This window comes from Peromyscus californicus, unplaced genomic scaffold, assembly GCF_007827085.1.
Source record: "Peromyscus californicus insignis strain IS unplaced genomic scaffold, ASM782708v3 Scaffold_5__1_contigs__length_169319896, whole genome shotgun sequence".
Classification (NCBI taxonomy): Eukaryota; Metazoa; Chordata; class Mammalia; order Rodentia; family Cricetidae; genus Peromyscus; species Peromyscus californicus.
The window spans coordinates 92,778,217-92,797,389 of record NW_026294573.1 but is presented as its reverse complement, the minus strand read 5'-3'; the positions used below and the strand labels follow the sequence as shown (position 1 = coordinate 92,797,389).

The following is a 19,173-nucleotide window of genomic DNA, read 5'->3' as shown; positions in this document are numbered from 1 at the left end:
AGAGGGTGTTGCATCCCCTGAGATTGGAGTTACAGATGCTGTGAGCCACTTTGTGGGTGCCGGGAATTGAACCTGGGTCCTATGGAAGAGCAGCCAGTGTGCTTAACTGCTGAACCATCCCTTCAGATCCTTCAACAACATTTTTAATCTACATCCCTGACCATCATCCTGTGGGCAATCTTACAGATAATACTTTGTTTTTTACCCTTCCTGTATCCCCATCTGATTTTCAAAGATCTGCTTGCAACTGTGCCTAAGTCAGGGATTAGCAAAGGGTGGCCCATGGGCTAACTCCAGCACACCACTTGAGTTTGCATGGCCCAACACTCAAGAAAGTGTTTGAAATTTTTAAATAGTTGAAAAACTCAAAAGCTATTTTCTGGCCAGTAAAACAGTACAGATTTCCTATTTTGTTTTCTATAATTAGGTGTTTGTTTGCATACAGCTGCATGCATCTTCACATAGTGTTCCTGGTGGCTTTTGAGCAGTTTAGTCATTGTGGCAGAGGCTCTGTGGTCTGGAAAGCTTACAAAAGTCACTTCCATGGCCCTTTGCAGAACAAATTTCTCAGCCTGTGTGTATGTCAATCTCAGCATCACAGCGTTGGCTAGCGACCACCAGGCATTACTGATGTAAGCAACGGGCCATGGTTCCTTGTTCTCTACTGCTACTTTTTCTAAAATGGGAAGTTCCCTCTGGCTGTTCTGATGGTGATAGCAAATTGTAGGTAATACACGCATGCTGGTTGGGTATCTCAGGTGAGGATAAATACGTGCAGCAGACAGGAGGCTGAGCTCTGCCCCTGAAGCTCTGGAAATGTAAGGTGGACTTGCTTTATAAGACAGTCTCCCTGCTTGATGTCTGTGATGTCACCTGAAGGTGAGGGTGGCAAGTTCCTTTCTGTCTCCAGTAAGCATGTCTGCATCAGTCTTTTCTGTAAGGCTGGGCTCCCATCTGGGCTCAGTATGAAAATACGTGTTCAACTTGGTAATTTTAATAAGTTGCATAATTAAATCAATCTGTTGGGGGGGGTGGATACATGCTAAGAACAGATCTAAATCTCTTTCTCCTCCTCTCCCCCAACTCCTGAATGGTTTAAAACCAACAAATAAGAAAGATTATAGCTGGGTTTGGTAGTGCACAACTTTAATTCCAGCACTCTGGAGGAAGAGGCAGACAGATCTCTGTGAGTTCGAGGCCAGCCTGGTCTACAGAGTAAGTTCCAGGACAGCCAGGGCTGTTATATACAGAAATCCTGTCTCAAAAAACAAAACAAACGGAAAAAAAAAAAAAAAGGAAAGATAAAGGCTGTGAAAGTTGCCATTGGCTGGGGAAGGGGTTTCATGGGGTCATCGTTTCAGAGCTCAGGAGTCAGTGTTTGCCAATCAGTTCATGGACCTCAAGTCTCACGTTTCCCATACATAGCTACATTCTCTGGGCACTAAGGCACTAGGGACACTCACTTGTGGCTTTCACAGAACCTGTGGGTCAGCATACAGTTTTATAATCTAAACAACGCATGTTTAAGGAACACATGTGACTTCTTTTACCTTCAAAAAGCTGGGAAGGACCCAAGTTCTAAATGCAAAGCCCCTAGGCCTGCCCTTTCTCCCTTAGCTATCGCCTTTTATGGAAATAGAATAGTCATAGGTTGCTTCTGGACCTGGGGCATGAGGAGGTGAATTGCCCTCAATTCACCCTTGGCATCAAGACATTAGTGAGCTATCCACCAATCACCAGGTCCAGGGAGGACCTTTGATCCTCTCAGAAGTGAACTGAGAAACACACTGGAACCTTAATCAAGTCTACCCCCTTTGACTTGGACCCTTTAACTTCACATCTGGAAATTTCAGTTGTGAAATGAAAACTTCACATGAAAGAAAGGCTTATATACAATAAGGTTTATTGCTACAATAGAGCGAAAGCCAGGAATAACATAACCCCAGTTAAACACATAGGGGAATTGGAAGATCATATCCCCTTGATGAAATATGATAAGGTGATTACAGATGACATTCAGTCACAGAACACTATGTCATGCAGGGCAGAAGACACTGGAGACATTAAAATGAAGCTAGCCAGTAGCCAGGCGATCTGAGTAGTGCCCACTCTGATGTAGACCCTGCGTCAGCAGGGAGATGGAGCAGTAAGAGGACAGAAAATCTATCCTTAGGGTTTGCAGCTCGGTGGGGGAGAGGCCGAGGGATTGTTCAGAGAATGGGGTGTCTGCCTAGGAGGTGAGCCAGTATGGGTGCTGTGACAGGGAGAACCAGCAGAGTTAATGACAAGAAGGCTTTCTTGGTGAAGGGATGGGGCTGGGCTGGGCGACGGAGATATCGTGTATGAGGGATACAGTAGGCGCGGGAGTACAGGGTTAGGAAAGGGATGTGCTGGGAAGCCCGGTCAGTAAGGTGATGGCAACAAGGGCAGCTTGGGGAAGTTGTGTAAACCACAGCAAAAAAAAAAAAAAATTGAATTTTGTCCTCAGGGCGAAGATTAATATCTTCTATGTGTGTGTCTGTGACATATGTGTGTATGTAGATGGCTCTTATGTATGCTTATGTATGGAGCCCAGAGGTGGCCACCGAGTGTCTTCCTCAATCGCTCTCCACAGGAACTCTCACCAATTCTCGAGCTCACCCATTCAGCTTCATTGGCTGGCCCGTCAGTCCTGGCAGACCTTCCTGTCTCCAGGTCCTCAGAGCTAGCATTGAAGAGTGCACCGCCACACCCAACTTTTTGTATGGGTCCTGGGGACCCCAACTTCGCTCCTCACTCTTGTACAGGAAGCTTTTTCCCGACTTTGCTGTTTCCCCAGCCTCCTACCATTTCCTTAAAGATGAATGTGACCACACCAGGGAACAGATACAGGAAGAGGGGAGAATGGATGCTGTGGAACCAGTTCTGGAATGGGGCTTACAGTGATCCAGAGAGAAGTGATGGCGGGCTAAGCAGGACAGGGGAAAGGCATCTTCCTTCTGTGTTCAGATTAGCATTTAGATGGCTAGTTTGGGGATTTTAAATGTTAGAATAACCCTGCACTATAAAGATTTTTTAATTTTAGAAATCTTCTCATTACATCGCCAAAAAAAAAAATAGTTTTAAGTCTTAATTGCCTTGCGAAGATTATAGCCGTCTTCAGGACAGATAAATCCTGGGTTGTCCCGGGATGAACGTCTACCATGGAAATGCCACATACTGTTTTAAAACTGTGCAGAATCCAAAACATGAACAGTTTTCTAGGGAAGGAAAATACACCAGCCTAGTTTATCAGAAATCCATGAAAACAGGAGAGGGACAAAAGAGCATTTGGTTTAATGACAGATCTCCTTCTGTTGCCATGAGCTTTGTGAGAACTAGGGGCTTCGAGGAGGAACCCCAGACCTGGCAAGGAGAGAGCAAAATCAACTGATTTCACAGGTTCCGTTTTCCTAGGTAGACCAGTGTATTATCATGAAAGTGTTTTCTGCCTCCCCTCAGATGTACCCATCTTCCACACCAAGTTGCCAGGGCAGTATTAAATCTTATCACAGCCCTGAGTTGGCCCTGGTACTGAGTCAAGTTCCCTCACATTTGTCACAGCAAATGATGACGATCCCATCTGCCAGGCATATGGAATTGGTGGTGCTCAGCAAATCTTTGTCCCAGCCTGGCCCCAGAGACTATTTGGAATTGTCTTGTAAGCCCTCTTTCCTCTCTTGTGCCCTCGCCACACTGTCTACCATGGCAGCTGTGGAATCGGCCTACCTAATTAATGACGTCTGCCTTCATCCGTCAACTCTACTGTGAGCCTCTGGAGGCAGGAACAGAGTCATGTTTGTCTTGGCATCCCCCTCCCTTGGCCTTCAACAAGGGGATCGGAGCACCCACCTCATACGGAGCCTTAATCTCTGGCTTGTTCTAGCGGCCTTCCCTGTCATCCCTTACAGCTCCCTGTGTGCAGCTGCCAAAGGTCGAGGAGATGAACAGAGAAGGCGAATTTTGTGCTACTGTTGACCTGGCAAGCAAAGCTCGTTAGACTTTATAGTCTGGATTATTGCTTCCTTTGAGTGATACTTTGAGCTCAGGTCCCGCTTTATTCTAACCACATTTTAGGTAAATAAAAACCACCCACTGTGTGTGTCCATGCTCTCCACTTTGAGATGGGTCTCCTGAACCTGGACCTTCTCACCCAGGCTTTCACGTGGGTGCTGGGGATCAGAACTCAGGTCCTCATATTTGAGCAGTAAGGCTGTTTCCCACTGAACCATACTTAACACATTTAGTGAGCTCTTAAGGTTAGTTAGCCGTGGTTTTTTGCAGGTAACCCTAGTCTCATAAATAGGCTGTGGTCAGTTTCAAACATGCAGCTAAACTAGTAGCCATTTGAACTAGAGCTAAGAGTCAAAAGTCTTGTGGTCCTGGCTGGAACCACGGGTGGACAGGATCATGGAAGAAAGTTCTGATTCTCACTGCTGGTGGTCAGGAGACCTGTAAGAGCCTCTTTGCATGCAGAACTATTGGAAGCTTGGCTAGTTAAAGATAGTCATATCTTTTAACACAGTGTCGACTCTGTGCTGTAGGTTTTGTGAGCTTTGGGCTTTGTTTTCTGTACCCGTGTCTCACAAGTTTGGTAAGGAACTCTGGTGTTGTTCCCTGTGGAATGGGGAGTCCGGGACAGATCTGTTGCTGAGAGCCAGGGTGAGGAAAAGGACCTCTCAGGCTCCTAGCTTGCTTGGTCTTGGATGCAGACGCAGAGACAGAGGGGGAAATTATGCTGGAACCATCTCCTCCAGAGCGAGCCCGAGCAGTCTGTGGTTCATTATTCCATCATCTGCTTGGCCCCTTTTCAGGTCAGCCGTAACTTTGAGCTGGTTGGACGGGTTAACTTGGATCAGCTGGAACAGATGAAGGAGAAGATGGAGAGTTCCAGCAGCGATGATGAGGACAAGGACGACGAAGTGAGCAGCAAGGCTGAAGACAGAGGTTAGTCTCACCCTGCCCTCTGAGTCCCAGATGGCACCCAGAACGTCCACAGCGAGACAGACGGGAGGCAGGAGGCTGCTGTGGGAAGAACAGAAGGAATGATCCCTCTTGGTTAAGTAGCAGAACAGACTGGCTTAGGCGCCATCAGGGGCCCTGTCTTTACAAACTATTACCAGCTATAAAAACTCCAAGGAAAACAGACATTTTCTTCCTAATTATAGATATATGTTTGCTAGAGGGAGAAAATATGGTTCTTAGCAAGGAAAACTGTTCTGAAGAACCTTCAAAATGAAGATGGCCAAAGAGCAAGCTGAATGACGCTGTAGGGCTATCGAGGAACAAGAGTGAACTTGGAATTGCACACTCCTTTAGAATGATTGCTGCTAGGGTCACAGTGAGAGGCTACAATGAACTTGAACTCTCTAAGTGTCCCCTGCAGGACCTTTCTCTATTTCCACTCTGTCAAGAGGGAGAAACAGTGTCTCTCACCCTTCCCTGTATATGCAGAAAACACCAGCAAAGGTTTTGTGGGAGTTTTGAACTATTTTTCCAACCCCTGCCAGTCTGCCATTATTCTAAGATAAAAAGACTCAAATGTGTTTAGGTGCAGATAACATGTTTAGGAGGAGTTCTGGAGAGTTGTCCTTGTCTACTGGTTAAACATTGAATACTATGGGTGTGTGTGTGTGTGTGTGTGTGTGTGTGTGTGTGTGTGTGTGTGTGTGTGTGTGTGTTGGGATGGGGGAAGGAGGGCTGGGAAGAGGAGGGCTCAGCAGCTAAGAATGCGTGCTACTCTTGAAGGAACCTAAGTTCCTAGCACCCATTTCTGGCAGCTCACAGCCACCTGTAGCTCCAGCTTCATGGGATCAGACTCCTGGCCTCTGTGGGTACCAGCACTCATGTGCACATACCTACACACATACTCAAAATTAGTAAGAAAGAACGTAGGTTGGGTTGTGTCACTTGAGTTACTACAGACTGAGCAAAAGTTCATGCGTGGATATTGTAAATATGAGGAAAAAGCATTGTAGCTACACATTGCTTGCTGTGACGGGAAAATCCTGTTAGTGTCCATTACTGAGCTTCGTTAGTCTCCTGTAGCATGAAGGGTTCTGCAGTTCCCCCATCAGATCTTGGCCCCCAGTCTATAGGACTTTGCTTTATGTCTTTGTGAGATCACCAGCTGTCAAATAATAGTGATGGTGACAGTGATAATAATAGTGTTTGTCTCCTAAGGTGGTCAATATAGAGAATTTTTTTAACTTAAAAACTTCAGATTTTGAACTTTGGTATTTTCTTTGGTTTTAGTTGACAAGTAAAAAAAACTGTATGTATGGTGTTTTAAAATAGGTATACATTGTGGAATGGCTAAATGGATTAGTTAACATAGTTTTCCCTCACATACTTATCTTGGGAAGTAAGAACTTCATCAACTGAGCAATTTCAAACTGTAATAGTATTATTAATTATAGTCATCATGCTATACAATTGATCTCCTAAACTCATTCTTCCTGTCTACCTGAAATTTGGTATCTTGACAAATGTGTCCCCAGCTCCTCACCCCTGGGCTTTGGAAATATCCATTCCACTCTCTGCATCACTGAATTTGACCGAGGTTTCACACAGAGTGGAACTATTTAGTATTTGCGTTTGTGCCTGGTTTATTTCCTTTAACGTGCAATCCTCATCCATGTCGTCTCAAATGACAGGATTTCCTGTCTTAGAGTGAAATGGTATAAACGGTATACCGACGGGTGTGTGCGTCATATTTTCTGTGTCCTTTCATACACAAATGGCCACTGAGGTGGACTCTGTGTCTTTGCTGTTGTGAGTAGTGCCGGAGGGCAGACATCTCTTTGGTACACTCGCTTCCTTTTCTTTGTGTGTCAACTGAATAGTAAGATTGCTGAGGAATTTGCAGTGTCCCATAATGGCTACCCTAATTTATATTCCTACTTTACTACTAGTGTACAGTGTTGTTCTTTTCTTAGCTTCGCCAACACGTGTTAGCGTTCCCTCTTTGGTAATAGGCACTCTAACTGCTATGGAGCAGTACCTAAGGTTTGAATTTGCACTTCCCTCCTCTTTGTGACTCGGAGTGCCTTTATATAGCTGATGTCTCTTTGCATATCTTCTGAGAAATGCTTACACAGAACCTTTGTCTATTTCTTAATTGGGGAAACTGTTCACTCAAGTATTGACTGATTTGTTTGAATTCTGCATATATCAGGGATGTTGACCCTGTGACAGATGTGTAGTCTGCAGATGTCGACACCCCTTCTGTGGGTTGCCTTTTCATTCTGATGTCTCCGAGGTTCAGGAACTTTTCAGCTTGATTTAGCTTCCGTTTGTCTATTTTTTTTTTTTTTTTTTTTTTTGCTTGTGCTTTGGAGGTCATGTAAAAAAATAACAAAAATTATTTTCAGACCAGTGTCATGAAGATTTCGCTGTGTTTCCTTCCAGCAGGGTTTATGGCTTTAGGGCTTACATTTCAATCTCTTACTTATTCTGAGTTGGTTTTTTTACTTGCTGGGAGATCAGATCTAGTTTCTTTCTTCTGCCTGGGATGCCCAATTGTCCCGTAATTATTTACAGGACTCTCTTTTCCTCCATTATGTGATATTGTCAACTTGCTCCAAAATGAATTGACTGTGACTGTGTGATTTATTTATGGGCTCTCTCCTCTGTCCCATTGGTCCGTGCATGTGATTTTTAGGTTGGTGTCATGCTGTTTTAATTACCTTAGTTTTTCAATATATCTTAAAGTCACAGAATGTAGTGTTGTTGTTGTTGTTGTTGTTGTTGTTGTTGTTAGAGACAGGATTTCTCTGTGTAGCTCTGGTTGTCCTGGAACTCGCTCTGTAGACCAGGCTGGCCTTGAACTCACAGAGATCCATCTGACTCTGCCTCCTGGATGTTAGGGTTAAAGGCGTGTACTACCACTGCCTGACTTTGAACTTTTTATCCTCTTCACTCTAGATTGTTGTGGCTCTTTGGGGTTTGTGCTTACCTTGATATTATAAAGGTAAGTGAGGGCTGGAGATGTAACTTGCTGATAGATGTAACTTGGCTGTAGTGTAAGAGGCCTTGGATTACCACCCCCCCATCCCCGGCATCACTGCCAAAAATAGTAATTAAATGACATGACCACCAAGGCATGGACCTATAAATAATAGGTCTGACAAACTTATGACCTATCTAAAGTAAAGTAGATAGCTAAATTATAAACCCAGTGGGCATTGAATCTCAGTCTTCTGGCTCTAGGGCAGATCTCTCACACTGCATATGTTTCCAAATGAGAACCTAGTCATGAAATCTGGGGGTGAGTTGACCTTGGGGCTAGACTCTCAGGGTCCATGGCAGAACATCTGGCTGGCCTGAGCAGGTGTCTTCCGTAGGCCATTTTCTTCTTTGGTGTGTTTCTCACCCATGCCCATCCACTGTGATAACCAAGGGATCTAGTTTGGCCTTTGAATCTCCAATCAACAAAGAGAACAGAGTCTGACTGCCAAGGTGTGCTAACTAGTCAAAAGCTGCTTGCCTGTGGCCAGCCTGAAAGACAAACTACACAAACGGAACTGCCTCACCTGTGGGTCATGCCATGTCTTCTAAGGGAAACGCTTGTGATTCCAGAAGTGTGGCTTTTTTCTCTTCTTTTTTAAAACCCTTTTCACAAATATGTTCTTCACAACGAATCCTTAACATCTCTGCACTGTTTGAATGTCCTCAAGGAGAGGAAGGGAGAGGTGCTTCTCACTGAAGGGCACAAAGGCTCCTTCTTCTTCCTGGTACTCTGTGGCCTTGCTGTCCCTCTTTAGGAGATAAAAGATTCCTTATTGAGTATTGTGACTTCATGTCTAAGGCTGAGCACAAGCTATTTCTGAGACTATCAGCATGCCAGAGTCCTCCGTTTCCCCAATGATGTCCCCCAAAATAGATAAAACAAGGCTAGGCCATGAGGAAACACAACCGGTGAGATGTGTAGGGTTGCAAGCACATCCCCCCCTCTTTACTTATGGGCTCTCAGCATGAGACCTCTAGTAACCAGAGAGAATTGGGGGGCGGGGGGGGGGGAGGCTTCTGCTTCTCATTGGAAATTATTTCTGCATTCACAAGACCTAACCATATGAAGCAAAAGTCCTTCTCAGGTGGACAAGTTGGTAGGGGAGACTGACCTGAGCGCCTTGGGAACTGCAAGCCTAAACTCTCCCTTTCCTGCCACCATCCTTGCAAGAACGGCTTCCTTTGTCCCATCTCCTCTGAAACAATCTAGAATCAATCTTCCACCATCTCAGTGGATTCTTGCCAAGAAGACAGAGCCAACAATAGCCTGGGGTGTTTTTGCCAGACATCCTGGTTTCTGGCAGAGGGCAGGAGGGGGTATTAGCTCAGCTCTCAAGCTGAGGGAGAGTGATTTGAGATGTGACAGGTAGAATGTCCTCTTCTTTGAGGATGAAGCTTAGCATGTGCCCCTGAGACAATAGATGACTGGCTTCATGTTTCCTGAGGGCAAAGGAGCAAGATTCTCCTTGTGAATAATTTGGGCTTTCATATAGATGCCTTCCGTTGGTTGGAGGGGGGGGGGCAATCCACAGCCTTCCTGCTACCCAGTTCCTTTCCAAACAAGAGAACTGGGGAGTGTACTCCACACAGACACTCGGCAAGATCGACCTGGGAAGCTGAGAGGGAATTTCGGAGAGAAGCCACGCATGAAGAAATTGAAAGGAACCCAAGCGGAACACTGCCCACCCTGCCCCCTCTCATTATGCAGCGGGGAGGAGTCAGGAAGGCATTCTGTTGATTTCTTGCCCAAGATAATCCCTGCTAAGGAATTAATGTGCAGAGCAGATGGTACTGTCTCATTTCCAGTGAAAAGAATCAAGGAAGATAGTCTGTGCAATTATTTTTAATGGCTTGTGTGGTGATCTTCTTAATTTGTGAGAAAACGTCTCGTCTTTTGTGAAAACTGGCCTTGTTCACATAGCTTTTTGTGAAAAGGATGAAGGCGTCACAGAGCCCCAGTTAATGTCCTGAAGATTTCATGAAATATGGGGCATTTCGACTAGGAGACGTCTTCCTGTGACATCTAGTCCGTGGGACCCACAGTCATCAGGGATGAAGATGATTCAATTTCCCCAAACTCCACCCTTTTTGCAGAATGGCTTACCAATGCGAGGACTTGGCTCTCGGTGGACGAATGAAAGACATATGGGCTGAGGACTCAGGACAGCACAAAGGCAGTGCAGGCCCTCATCTTTGAGTTTGCCAGGAGGTGTGGCTTAAAAACAATTAGCTAAACAATCCACATTTATTAGACCCCTAACATGTGCCAGAATCACAGGAGCACATAAAACAGCTAGGTCAATATTTGATGTGTACACCAGACCCATTCAGAAATGTCTGTGTATCCCTGCATTTGTGAATACCACTGGTTAAGGAATAAATATTGGGCAGCTGACCAGGATCCGTCATTGGCTAGGGACATGTTTTTTTGTTTTCTGTTTTTTTTTTTTTTAATTATTTCATGTATTTATTTATTGCATGTGGGAGAGAGTCTGGCACATGTAGAGGTCTCAGGACAACTTGGAGGAGTTGCTGGTTTTCTTCTCACATTATGTGGGCTCTAGGGACAAACTCCGATCATCAAGCCTGGTGGCAAGCAGCATGAATCCACTGAGCCATCTCGGTGTCCCAGACACGCTTTTATACAGGCCCCCACCCCCACCTCACAGTTGTCTAGAGCTCTGTTCTTGGGCAGTTCTTTGCAGGGCTCCTAAGCATCCTGCAAAAGTATTGCCCGTGTTGTGAAGCATCAGCCTCACTTGGAATGAGTAAAAAGTTCTTTGGTCTATACTGTACACCCAGGTCAGGTGCTTTCTGTGCTCTATTTTCTTCTTAGTGAAAAGATAAACCTGTTTCAGAGAGACACTGAGTTGCTGCCAAGCTGTCAAGCCCTCACCCAGAACATGCAGAAGGGATGGGTTAATTAGAAAATAAATGCTGTGGGACCTTAGAGTAGGCTGAAGAGCCGTTTCTGGCAGGAAAGTTGTTGATGATGGAAGCTATTGCGTAAGGGAGAAACGGGGAGCCTCGGTGACTGGAACTCAGGACAATTCATGAAAGCTTTTCGGGAAATGTGCTTAAGAGAAACCCTGAGCCAGTGAGAAGTCTGGTGACGGCCCACAGTGTAGCTTCCCAGGTAAGTCAGGAGCTGTTTCCCAGGGAATGTTGATTCTGGAAGCACACAGGTAACGCTAGCCCTTTCCTTCTGTTTGCAGAGCTGATGAGATTTTCCGACCGAGGGACTGGTGTGAACACTGAGAAGCGATTTCCGTGTGAATTCTGTGGACGGTCGTTCTCACAGGGCTCTGAGTGGGAAAGACATGTGTTGAGACATGGCATGTAAGTGAGGCCCTGGGAAGACCTTTGACCCAAGGAGAGAGTGGGAGGGAGGCTGATACTACATAGACCTGCCCCATGCCACCTTACAGGCACGGAGGACAGGTAGTGATGACAGAGGAGCCAGACTCCTCCTCTTACTTTTTAAAATGGCCGCTCCAACACAAATCAGATGAAGGAAATCCCCCAGACTCAAGGGTAGTGTGTCCTTGTAGTTGGCATTTACAGGGCATTCTCTGAGAGAATGTGAGCCTGGGTCTGGGTTTCTGGCTTCCCTGTTGCTCGTTCCATGAGTGGCCTTGATCGTGCCCCTGACTTACCTCAGAGATGCAGCTCCATTCCACCTGCCACTCAGGCAAATGAGAACATTCCTGTCAGGTTCTGACCAAGAACCACTTTGAACATAAAATTGTTCTCTTTGCGAGGAACCCTTAGTCCGCCAGACAGAGAGAAGTAAGTTGCAGTTTGTGTGAGTGGCCTGTAAAGTTTTTAGATTTTTGTCTTCATCGTTATTGGCCAGTACCTAAGCTTTGGAGTTCAGCTAACGAGTTTGAGCGTGAGGCTGTTCTTGCTATTTTCCCACTATAGCTGAGGGAAGGAGATGATATCAAAATATTATATTAATTCGGAAACAAAACATGGCATAATCAAAGCACAGTACAACAAAGCGCAGATCCAAATTGTTAGAAAGGTCTACACGAGAAATCGAAAATTACTGGTAATTTAGTTATATACACATAGAATTCCAATGCTTTTTTTTTAGAATCAGAGAAGTAAGGATAGAGTTTATTAGTTTAGTTAGGAAAAGCATGGGAGGGGCCAGGGAGATTGCTCAGCTGAGGCCATCGCTCGGAAAATGCTTGAAGATTTCAGCTCTATGCTCAGAATCCAGGTTAAAAGTTGGACGTGGCTGGGCATAGTCGAGCACACCTTTTATCCTAGCACTGCTAGTAGGAGGCGGAGGCAGGGGGACCTCCGAGGTCGAGGCCAGCCTGGTCTACAAAGCGAGTTCCAGGACAGCCAGGGCTGTTACACAGAGAAACCCTGTCTCCAAAAACCAAAGCAAATGGGCATGGTGGTGTGTGTTTGTAATGCCAGCTCTGGGGCGCAGAGACAGAAGGATCCTTTGTGCTTACTAGCTGGCCAGACTACTGTATCTGGCCTAGCCAGTGAGAATACCCCGACTCAAAACAAAAGCAAAAAGATGATGATGCCTGGGGAACGATCCTTGAACCTGAACCTGCCTCTGGAAGCCCATGCACGCGGCTCCACTACTTAAGTGCTGGAATTAGAGACATGTGCCACCGCATCTGGCTTATGAATGTTTTTGTTGCTTGTTTTGCTCTTCCAGGGCATTGCATGATACCAACCAAGTGAGCAGAGATGAAGTCCACACAAAAGAGATGGCAGAGGATAGCTTGCAGCTGCCCTCCATAGAGGCCAAGGAAGACGATGAGCCAATCGGGATAGACTTTTCCCTAAAGAGTGAAACAGTAACCATCTGTGTAGTAGCTGCCGACAAATCTCTCCTGGAGAATGCAGAGGCCAAAAACGAATAAGAGTTTGGTGAAATTCTTATCAAACCTTACTTGAACCGTGATGAAAATGTGGGAGGGCCGGCGTGGGCTGAGAAGGGAGGGGACAGAGAAGAGAAGACAGAACAAAGCTGCTTTTAGGACTGAACAATCTATTTTCAAAGCACTGGTACCTGTGTGAGTGAGTATGTAAATTAAAGTTATTTAAATGGTTGGAATATGTGGCTCCTTTCCCGTCGCTACATCCTTCCGGATCTTCACCACGGAAGTTGTCATCTGCTGCGGTTTGGGAAGTACCTTCCACGGGCATGGCGCTCTCCTCCGTGACCCTCTCGGACAGTGTGTGGAAACCGAAGCTCGGGGACAGTAGAAGACTTCTCCTAGGGGAACAACTTTCTGGGCGCACGACTTTCAGTGCGTTTTTCTAGTTTTAATACCTTAAGCTTTTTCAAGACCTAACTGCAGCCGCTTTGGGAGAAAAAATAATAATAATAACAGAACAGAAAAAAAAACTGCTTTGCATAAAACAGTCACCTGTTTCCTAGTACCTCAGACTTAACCAAGGGATATCTCTGCATTTGTCTGTACTACCTGTCACCCTTGTGGTTAAATGTAGAGAGAGCTGCTGGACAGGATGGTGAATGGAGGGAAAAAAAAAAAGAGTTTTAAAGAAGGAACACAAATTGTGCTTAAAATCCCCACGTGGGTTTTATTTCTTAAAATACTGTGATTTTTTTAATTATTTTAGTAAAAAACAAAACAAAAAAAAAAGAAACAGACTTTAATTACTAGATAACTGTGTGTGAATTGTCACCCTGTACTCCAGGTAAGCTGTTTATTAGTGTTCAGCTATAATTTAGAATTTGGTAGGTTCATGTGAACTAATTTTAAGGTGATTGTGGGGTTTCGTTGGCCACGTGTTTATTTTCTCTCGATTGGAGTGTTCCAAACACAGCACAAAATTCAGTTGGTCCTTTTCCATATACGTTCTTCTTTGTGTGTTTGTTGTTTTCATTTGAGGTCAAGGGAGAGTTAGAGGATTTGTGTGTGTGTGTGTGTGTGTGTGTGTGTGTGTGTGTGTGTGTGTGTGTGCGCATAGGAATTTTTATAATTTTAGACATGGAAATAACAAAGAGGTTAACTGCCCTTTTTGTTGTTGTTTTTAATTTAACTAAAGAACCAAACTCCCGGCACAGCTATGCAGCATGTGGGCCAGACAAAGAGGTCCTCTCACCCTTTCCTTTCTTCTCAAACGAACACGTCATCCATCTCACACCAACAGTTTCTGTTCGATGGGGCTGGCTTTCATGTGTGATGTGAACGCTGTGTTTTGTTTGCCTTGTGTGTGATGAGGCTTTCTCATCTCTTGTGGGAGCCATCCCTTTCGTGAGCATGGGCAAGAGGTAGTATATCCTACAGGGAGCCTGGAGAAGTGGTTTTTTCTTTCCATCTAGCTGTTCTGTTTCCCGCTGTTCTGTTTCCCCACATTAGCTTTCTTTTCTTTTCTTTTCTTTTCTTTTCTTTTCTTTTCTTTTCTTTTCTCTTCTTTTTTTTCCCGAGAGCAGCTTAGACTAAACGTAAGTCTACATTTATAGTATGTTCTGATTGTGAACAAGGGGTTTCGTTCCAAAAAGTAGAGAAGAGCTTTCCTGAAGCTTAAGTGTGCGTATGTGTGTGTACATATGCATATGTACACATGTGCGATGAATGTGTGTGGGCGAATGTAAGTCCTTTGGTTATCATGTCTCTTTTTTTTTGTTTGTTTTGTTTTGTTGATGTTGAGGGGTTTTTTTGTTTTGTTTTGTTTTAACTTGGAAGGGTTCATGGGTTGGGAGGGCGGGCCAGAAGGGAAGAGGGATTACTGAGATGACAGTGTCCCACACAGCTTCAAATAAAATCCATGGAAAGATGTCAAATTTGTGAAGTACTTACTTGAAAAGCATGTTCTTGGTTTTGTTTTGTTTTTGTTTTTGTTTTGCTATTAAGAATTTTTATTTGTAGGATGTTAATTTAATTTTTTTTTTTTAGGAATGGGGGGCCATCATATGGAAGCAGAAAAGGGGGAAAGTGTGAAATATCTAGACAAAGATTCTTTTGTGTCCTTATTTGTTTTTGATTGGCCTCATTTCAAATGTTCTGAACAGTTTCATACCTGGATTGGATGTTTGTGATGGTTACCAAAAACAAACAAACAAACAAAACAACAAAAGAAAAAAGGAAAAAAAGAAAAAGACAAAAAGAATATAATTGTGACATGCTTTTATCACTACTTTATTTTTCAAATAACATGTAAATATTGTCATCCGTTGGATTTTGTTTTCCTAACCTGTTAATAAAAATATGGGACCATTATCCTTTTAACAAGGCTAGAATGTCATTTTTTTTTCTTTTTCGAACATATACCTGATATTTTGTGGCCGCACATTTTGGATGCATTCTGTTTCTGTTGACTGTAATGACATAGAATTTACAACATTTTTTGTTGTTTAATTTATACAGAGGACATTTTTTTTCAGAGCTTGAGAGAAGAAAATAAATAGCAAAATGATAACCTATTGACTCCAATAATCAGTGTTTCCTGAAACTTGATGAAAGACAGAGGGATCCTGACTCCTTGAAGCCAAGGGTTTAAACACAAAAAAAAAATAAAAAAAAAATAAAAATAAAAACCACAAGTAGGTTATTCAAGTTGTTTGCAGCATACATTTTGTAATGAAATGTGAGAAATTAATAAAGAATTTTTTTCACATGTGTCTATGTGCATCTGTTGTAAGTCATTTATGGGTGTGATTACAGACAGGAAAGCTGGCAGTGAATGACAGAACCACTTTTCAGTCTACGTACTGAATCTATGCAGATGTGGAAAACAGAGATGAGCAGGGTGAGCTGTGAGCTGGAGTTTTCAAATATCAGCATCCCTGCATCAGGATGTGCAACACCAATGAAAGTCTTATGGGGGGAATGTTTTCCACCCAATGAGAATCAGTTGGTTGTGGTCTCTCACACCTGAAATCTCAGCATTTGGGAAGCTGATGCAGAAGGATTACTACAATAACCCCACCCCAACCCCTGTGCACACCCCCCTGCAAAAAAAACAAAACAAAACAAAACAAAACAAAACTGTGGTTCAAAGTGAAGCTTCGGAACAAATGCCAATCCTGAAACGTCATCCAGGAACTCTGAGCCCATGATAGTCACAGCCTCTGGAACATCCTGATTGTCACCCTTACCTCCTCAAACCCTGTGCCACAAGTTACCTTACTGTGTATCAGGCACACATTATCACCATTCCCTTAATGTTTTCTGAGCCACCCTGTTATAAGCCAAAGGAGGAATTAGTCACACTAGCACCCTGGTTGCCTCACCCTTCCTTAATCCTTTATATGCCCTTCACCAATAGAGAGTTAGGAAATGAGATGATCAGACATCACAAGGCTGTATGTGTGATGGAAATGAGACCAGAAAGTTCTCAGGAGTCCTCGGGAGTTGTAGGACTTCACATTAAGTTTCTCGTTCAATTGGCCTCCTTGATGCAAAGCTGCTGTTCTCCAGTGGCTTCCATCAATAATTATGAACAGTGTCTTTAACTGAGTTTATGTCTAACCCATGCTTCTGCTCTGTTTTAGATAGAGGGAATGGAATTTGCATATTCCTTGGCCATGGTAGGGGCCACAAGGCAAACTCTACCCCTCTGGCTTAGTAGGGGTCTGATTCAGGTCTGTGGAGTGGTCTTCACTCTTGTAACCCTAGCTTTTTCATATGATGATGTGATGATGCTTTCATCACAGCACATAAAACAAGGGTCACTGTGAGAGCAGCATTGAGACCAGGTGATAGCACACACACTTCATGGGCTAGACCTGGTCACAGCTCCAACTATCCACATAGGGGCTGGAAAGCATCTGGTCCAGGCTACCGCTGAGTCCAGAAAGAATATGAGCTATGAGCTTTTACCACAATGAAAAACAAAACAACAGAAGACACGGACACCTTGTCTTCTTCACAAACACAAGACGCTGGTCCCATCAGTCAAGTGCTGGTACAACATTTCTTAGCAGGTAGTTGGTGCTGGATAACAAACAGACAGACTGACATGGCTCAGGTCTTTCGACAGCTTACAAATGAGGTGGGTGGAAATGTGAGATTTGGAAAGGGAGCTTCCATCAAAGGTGCTGGGTTCTACTGGAGCCTGCATTTCATCTTAGGAAGCTTTGGGCCTCTGTGTTGATGCAGCTAGCCCTTTACATACTGATCTTGAGAGTGAATATGTTTTCTTCTCTCCACCTAAGTGAGTGCCTTGGGTTTAGGAAGGCAAATGGCATCATCTATTGAGTGAGCCTTCAGTCCTGTGCTCAAGCAAAGGGTGCTGTACGCTATGTCTTGTCCCCACCCCCATTTTCTCATTTTGCCCACTGTCAGCTCATCACTCTTTGGAATAAAGTTAACAAAATTAAGTAACTCCTGCCTTGTACACGTGAGCTGGTGGGGGGGGGGGGGAATAGGGCTTTAAGCATTAATAAAACCTTAAGAATTTCTTTTTAGCTAGGTGTGGTGATATGGATGTTTAATCCCCAGCACTCAGGAGGCACAGACAGGTAGATCTATTGAGTTCTAGCCTGGTCAGGGATATATAATGATACTGTATCTCAATATATAATCATAGTTTGTCTCTAAATAAATAAATAGATAAATAAATGAATTTTATAGTTCTTAAAGAAATGTCAGCTGGGAGGGGATACTAAAGTCACTTCAGTCCCTCCCACACTCATATCCTGGAATGTTTTCTAGCCTTTACATGGTTCGTCTCTCCTTCCATGGTTCAAATATGATGAATAGCCAGTGGTGGCAGTTCACACCTTTAATCCCACCACTGGGGAGGCAGAGGCAGGCAGCTCTCTGAGTTCAAGGCCAGCCTGGTCTACAGAGTGAGTTCCAAGACACCCAGGTCTACACAGAGAAACCCAGTCTCAAAAAAACAAATAAATCAATAAGTAAACAAATATGATGAATAGTTTTATAAAATTCTTTTCACTTCATAATGTAAATAATTTTCGTGTTTCTGTACAGTCATCAAAATTTGAAACTTTTCGAACTGCTTAGCATATTGGATGATAGGAATGGGTAAGTATGATCTATAGTTCCTAGGAGTTATTGCACATTCAAGCTTACTAATTTTTACATTTCACATAATGATGCACTTACCATTTGTCAGCAGCTTCCTCGCCTGCCCAAGTTGAAAGTTAGAGTTGTCTTGATTAGTTTCCATGGCTGCGACAAAAGATCGCGACCGTAAACAAGTTGGGGAAGAAAGGGCTAGTTTTACTTACACTTCCACACCACAGTCCATCATGGAGGAAGTCAGGGCAGGAACTGAAGTAGAGGCCATGAATACACAAAACAGAGGATACTGGTCAGGACTGGATTTAAACTCATGTCACCCGCACTCAAGCCCCAGTTAATCCATTTATTGTGTTATCTCTTGGGCAGGTTACTTAAACCCATATACCTTGCTATATTATTATTATTATTATTATTATTATTATTATTATTATTATTCTGTTTGGTTTGGTTTTTTGAGACAGGGTTTCTTTGTGCAACAGTCCTGGCTTTCATGAAACTTGCTTTGTAGCCCAGGCTGGCCTTGAACTCAGAGAGCTGCCTGCCTCTGCTTCCCAAGTGCTGGCATTAAAGGCATGAGCCACACACCTCCAACCCCCCCCCCCCTTTCCTGGCTTTATTTCTAAGATGAACACGCAGGATTTAACATGCATCTTGCTTGCTTTTATTGATCTTTTAAACTTTCTACATATTTCAACGCAGCGAATTTATTCATAACAAAGAGGCTAGACGGTCAAATTCATCTGTCTCTAAGAAGTTGAATCTTCAACACAAGTCTACTTCATCAGAAAGGGAAGAATTCTTGCCCATTCTATAGCGTTCAGGAGCAAACTGAAAACCCTGTTACCAAAGCCTGCAAAGCAATGTATAACAGAATGATTCGGAAAGGAGGAAGAAGGGAGCCAGTGACATGGCTCAGCAGGTACATACTTATCATCCAAGCCGGATGACCTGAGTTTGGTCCTGGAACCCACGTAAAAGATAGAAGGATTGAACTCACACCACAAGTTGTCCTCTGACACCCAACATGTGCCCCCACAATAGTAAACAGATAAATAAGATAAATACAGAGGAAGATCTCAGGGATCAGGGATGAAGAACTTAGGAAAGAGGCTGAACCCCTGATAAGGATTTAAATGATGGGTATGGGATACAC

At 43.9% G+C, this 19,173-nt stretch overlaps 1 protein-coding gene across 5 annotated transcripts in view; it reads left to right on the top strand.

Moving 5' to 3' along the window:
• Positions 1 to 15,654, top strand: part of Znf462 (zinc finger protein 462) — a 140,857-nt gene extending 125,203 nt beyond the window's left edge. For all 5 annotated transcript variants that reach the window (XM_052715237.1, XM_052715234.1, XM_052715238.1 and 2 more), the window contains exons 11-13: positions 4,833 to 4,965; positions 11,244 to 11,367; positions 12,716 to 15,654. In XM_052715237.1, coding sequence (XP_052571197.1) covers positions 4,833 to 4,965; positions 11,244 to 11,367; positions 12,716 to 12,923 — 465 coding nt within the window. In that variant the 3' untranslated portion in view covers positions 12,924 to 15,654. The remainder of the gene's footprint in view (positions 1 to 4,832; positions 4,966 to 11,243; positions 11,368 to 12,715) is intronic.
• The last annotated feature ends 3,519 nt before the right edge of the window (positions 15,655 to 19,173 follow it).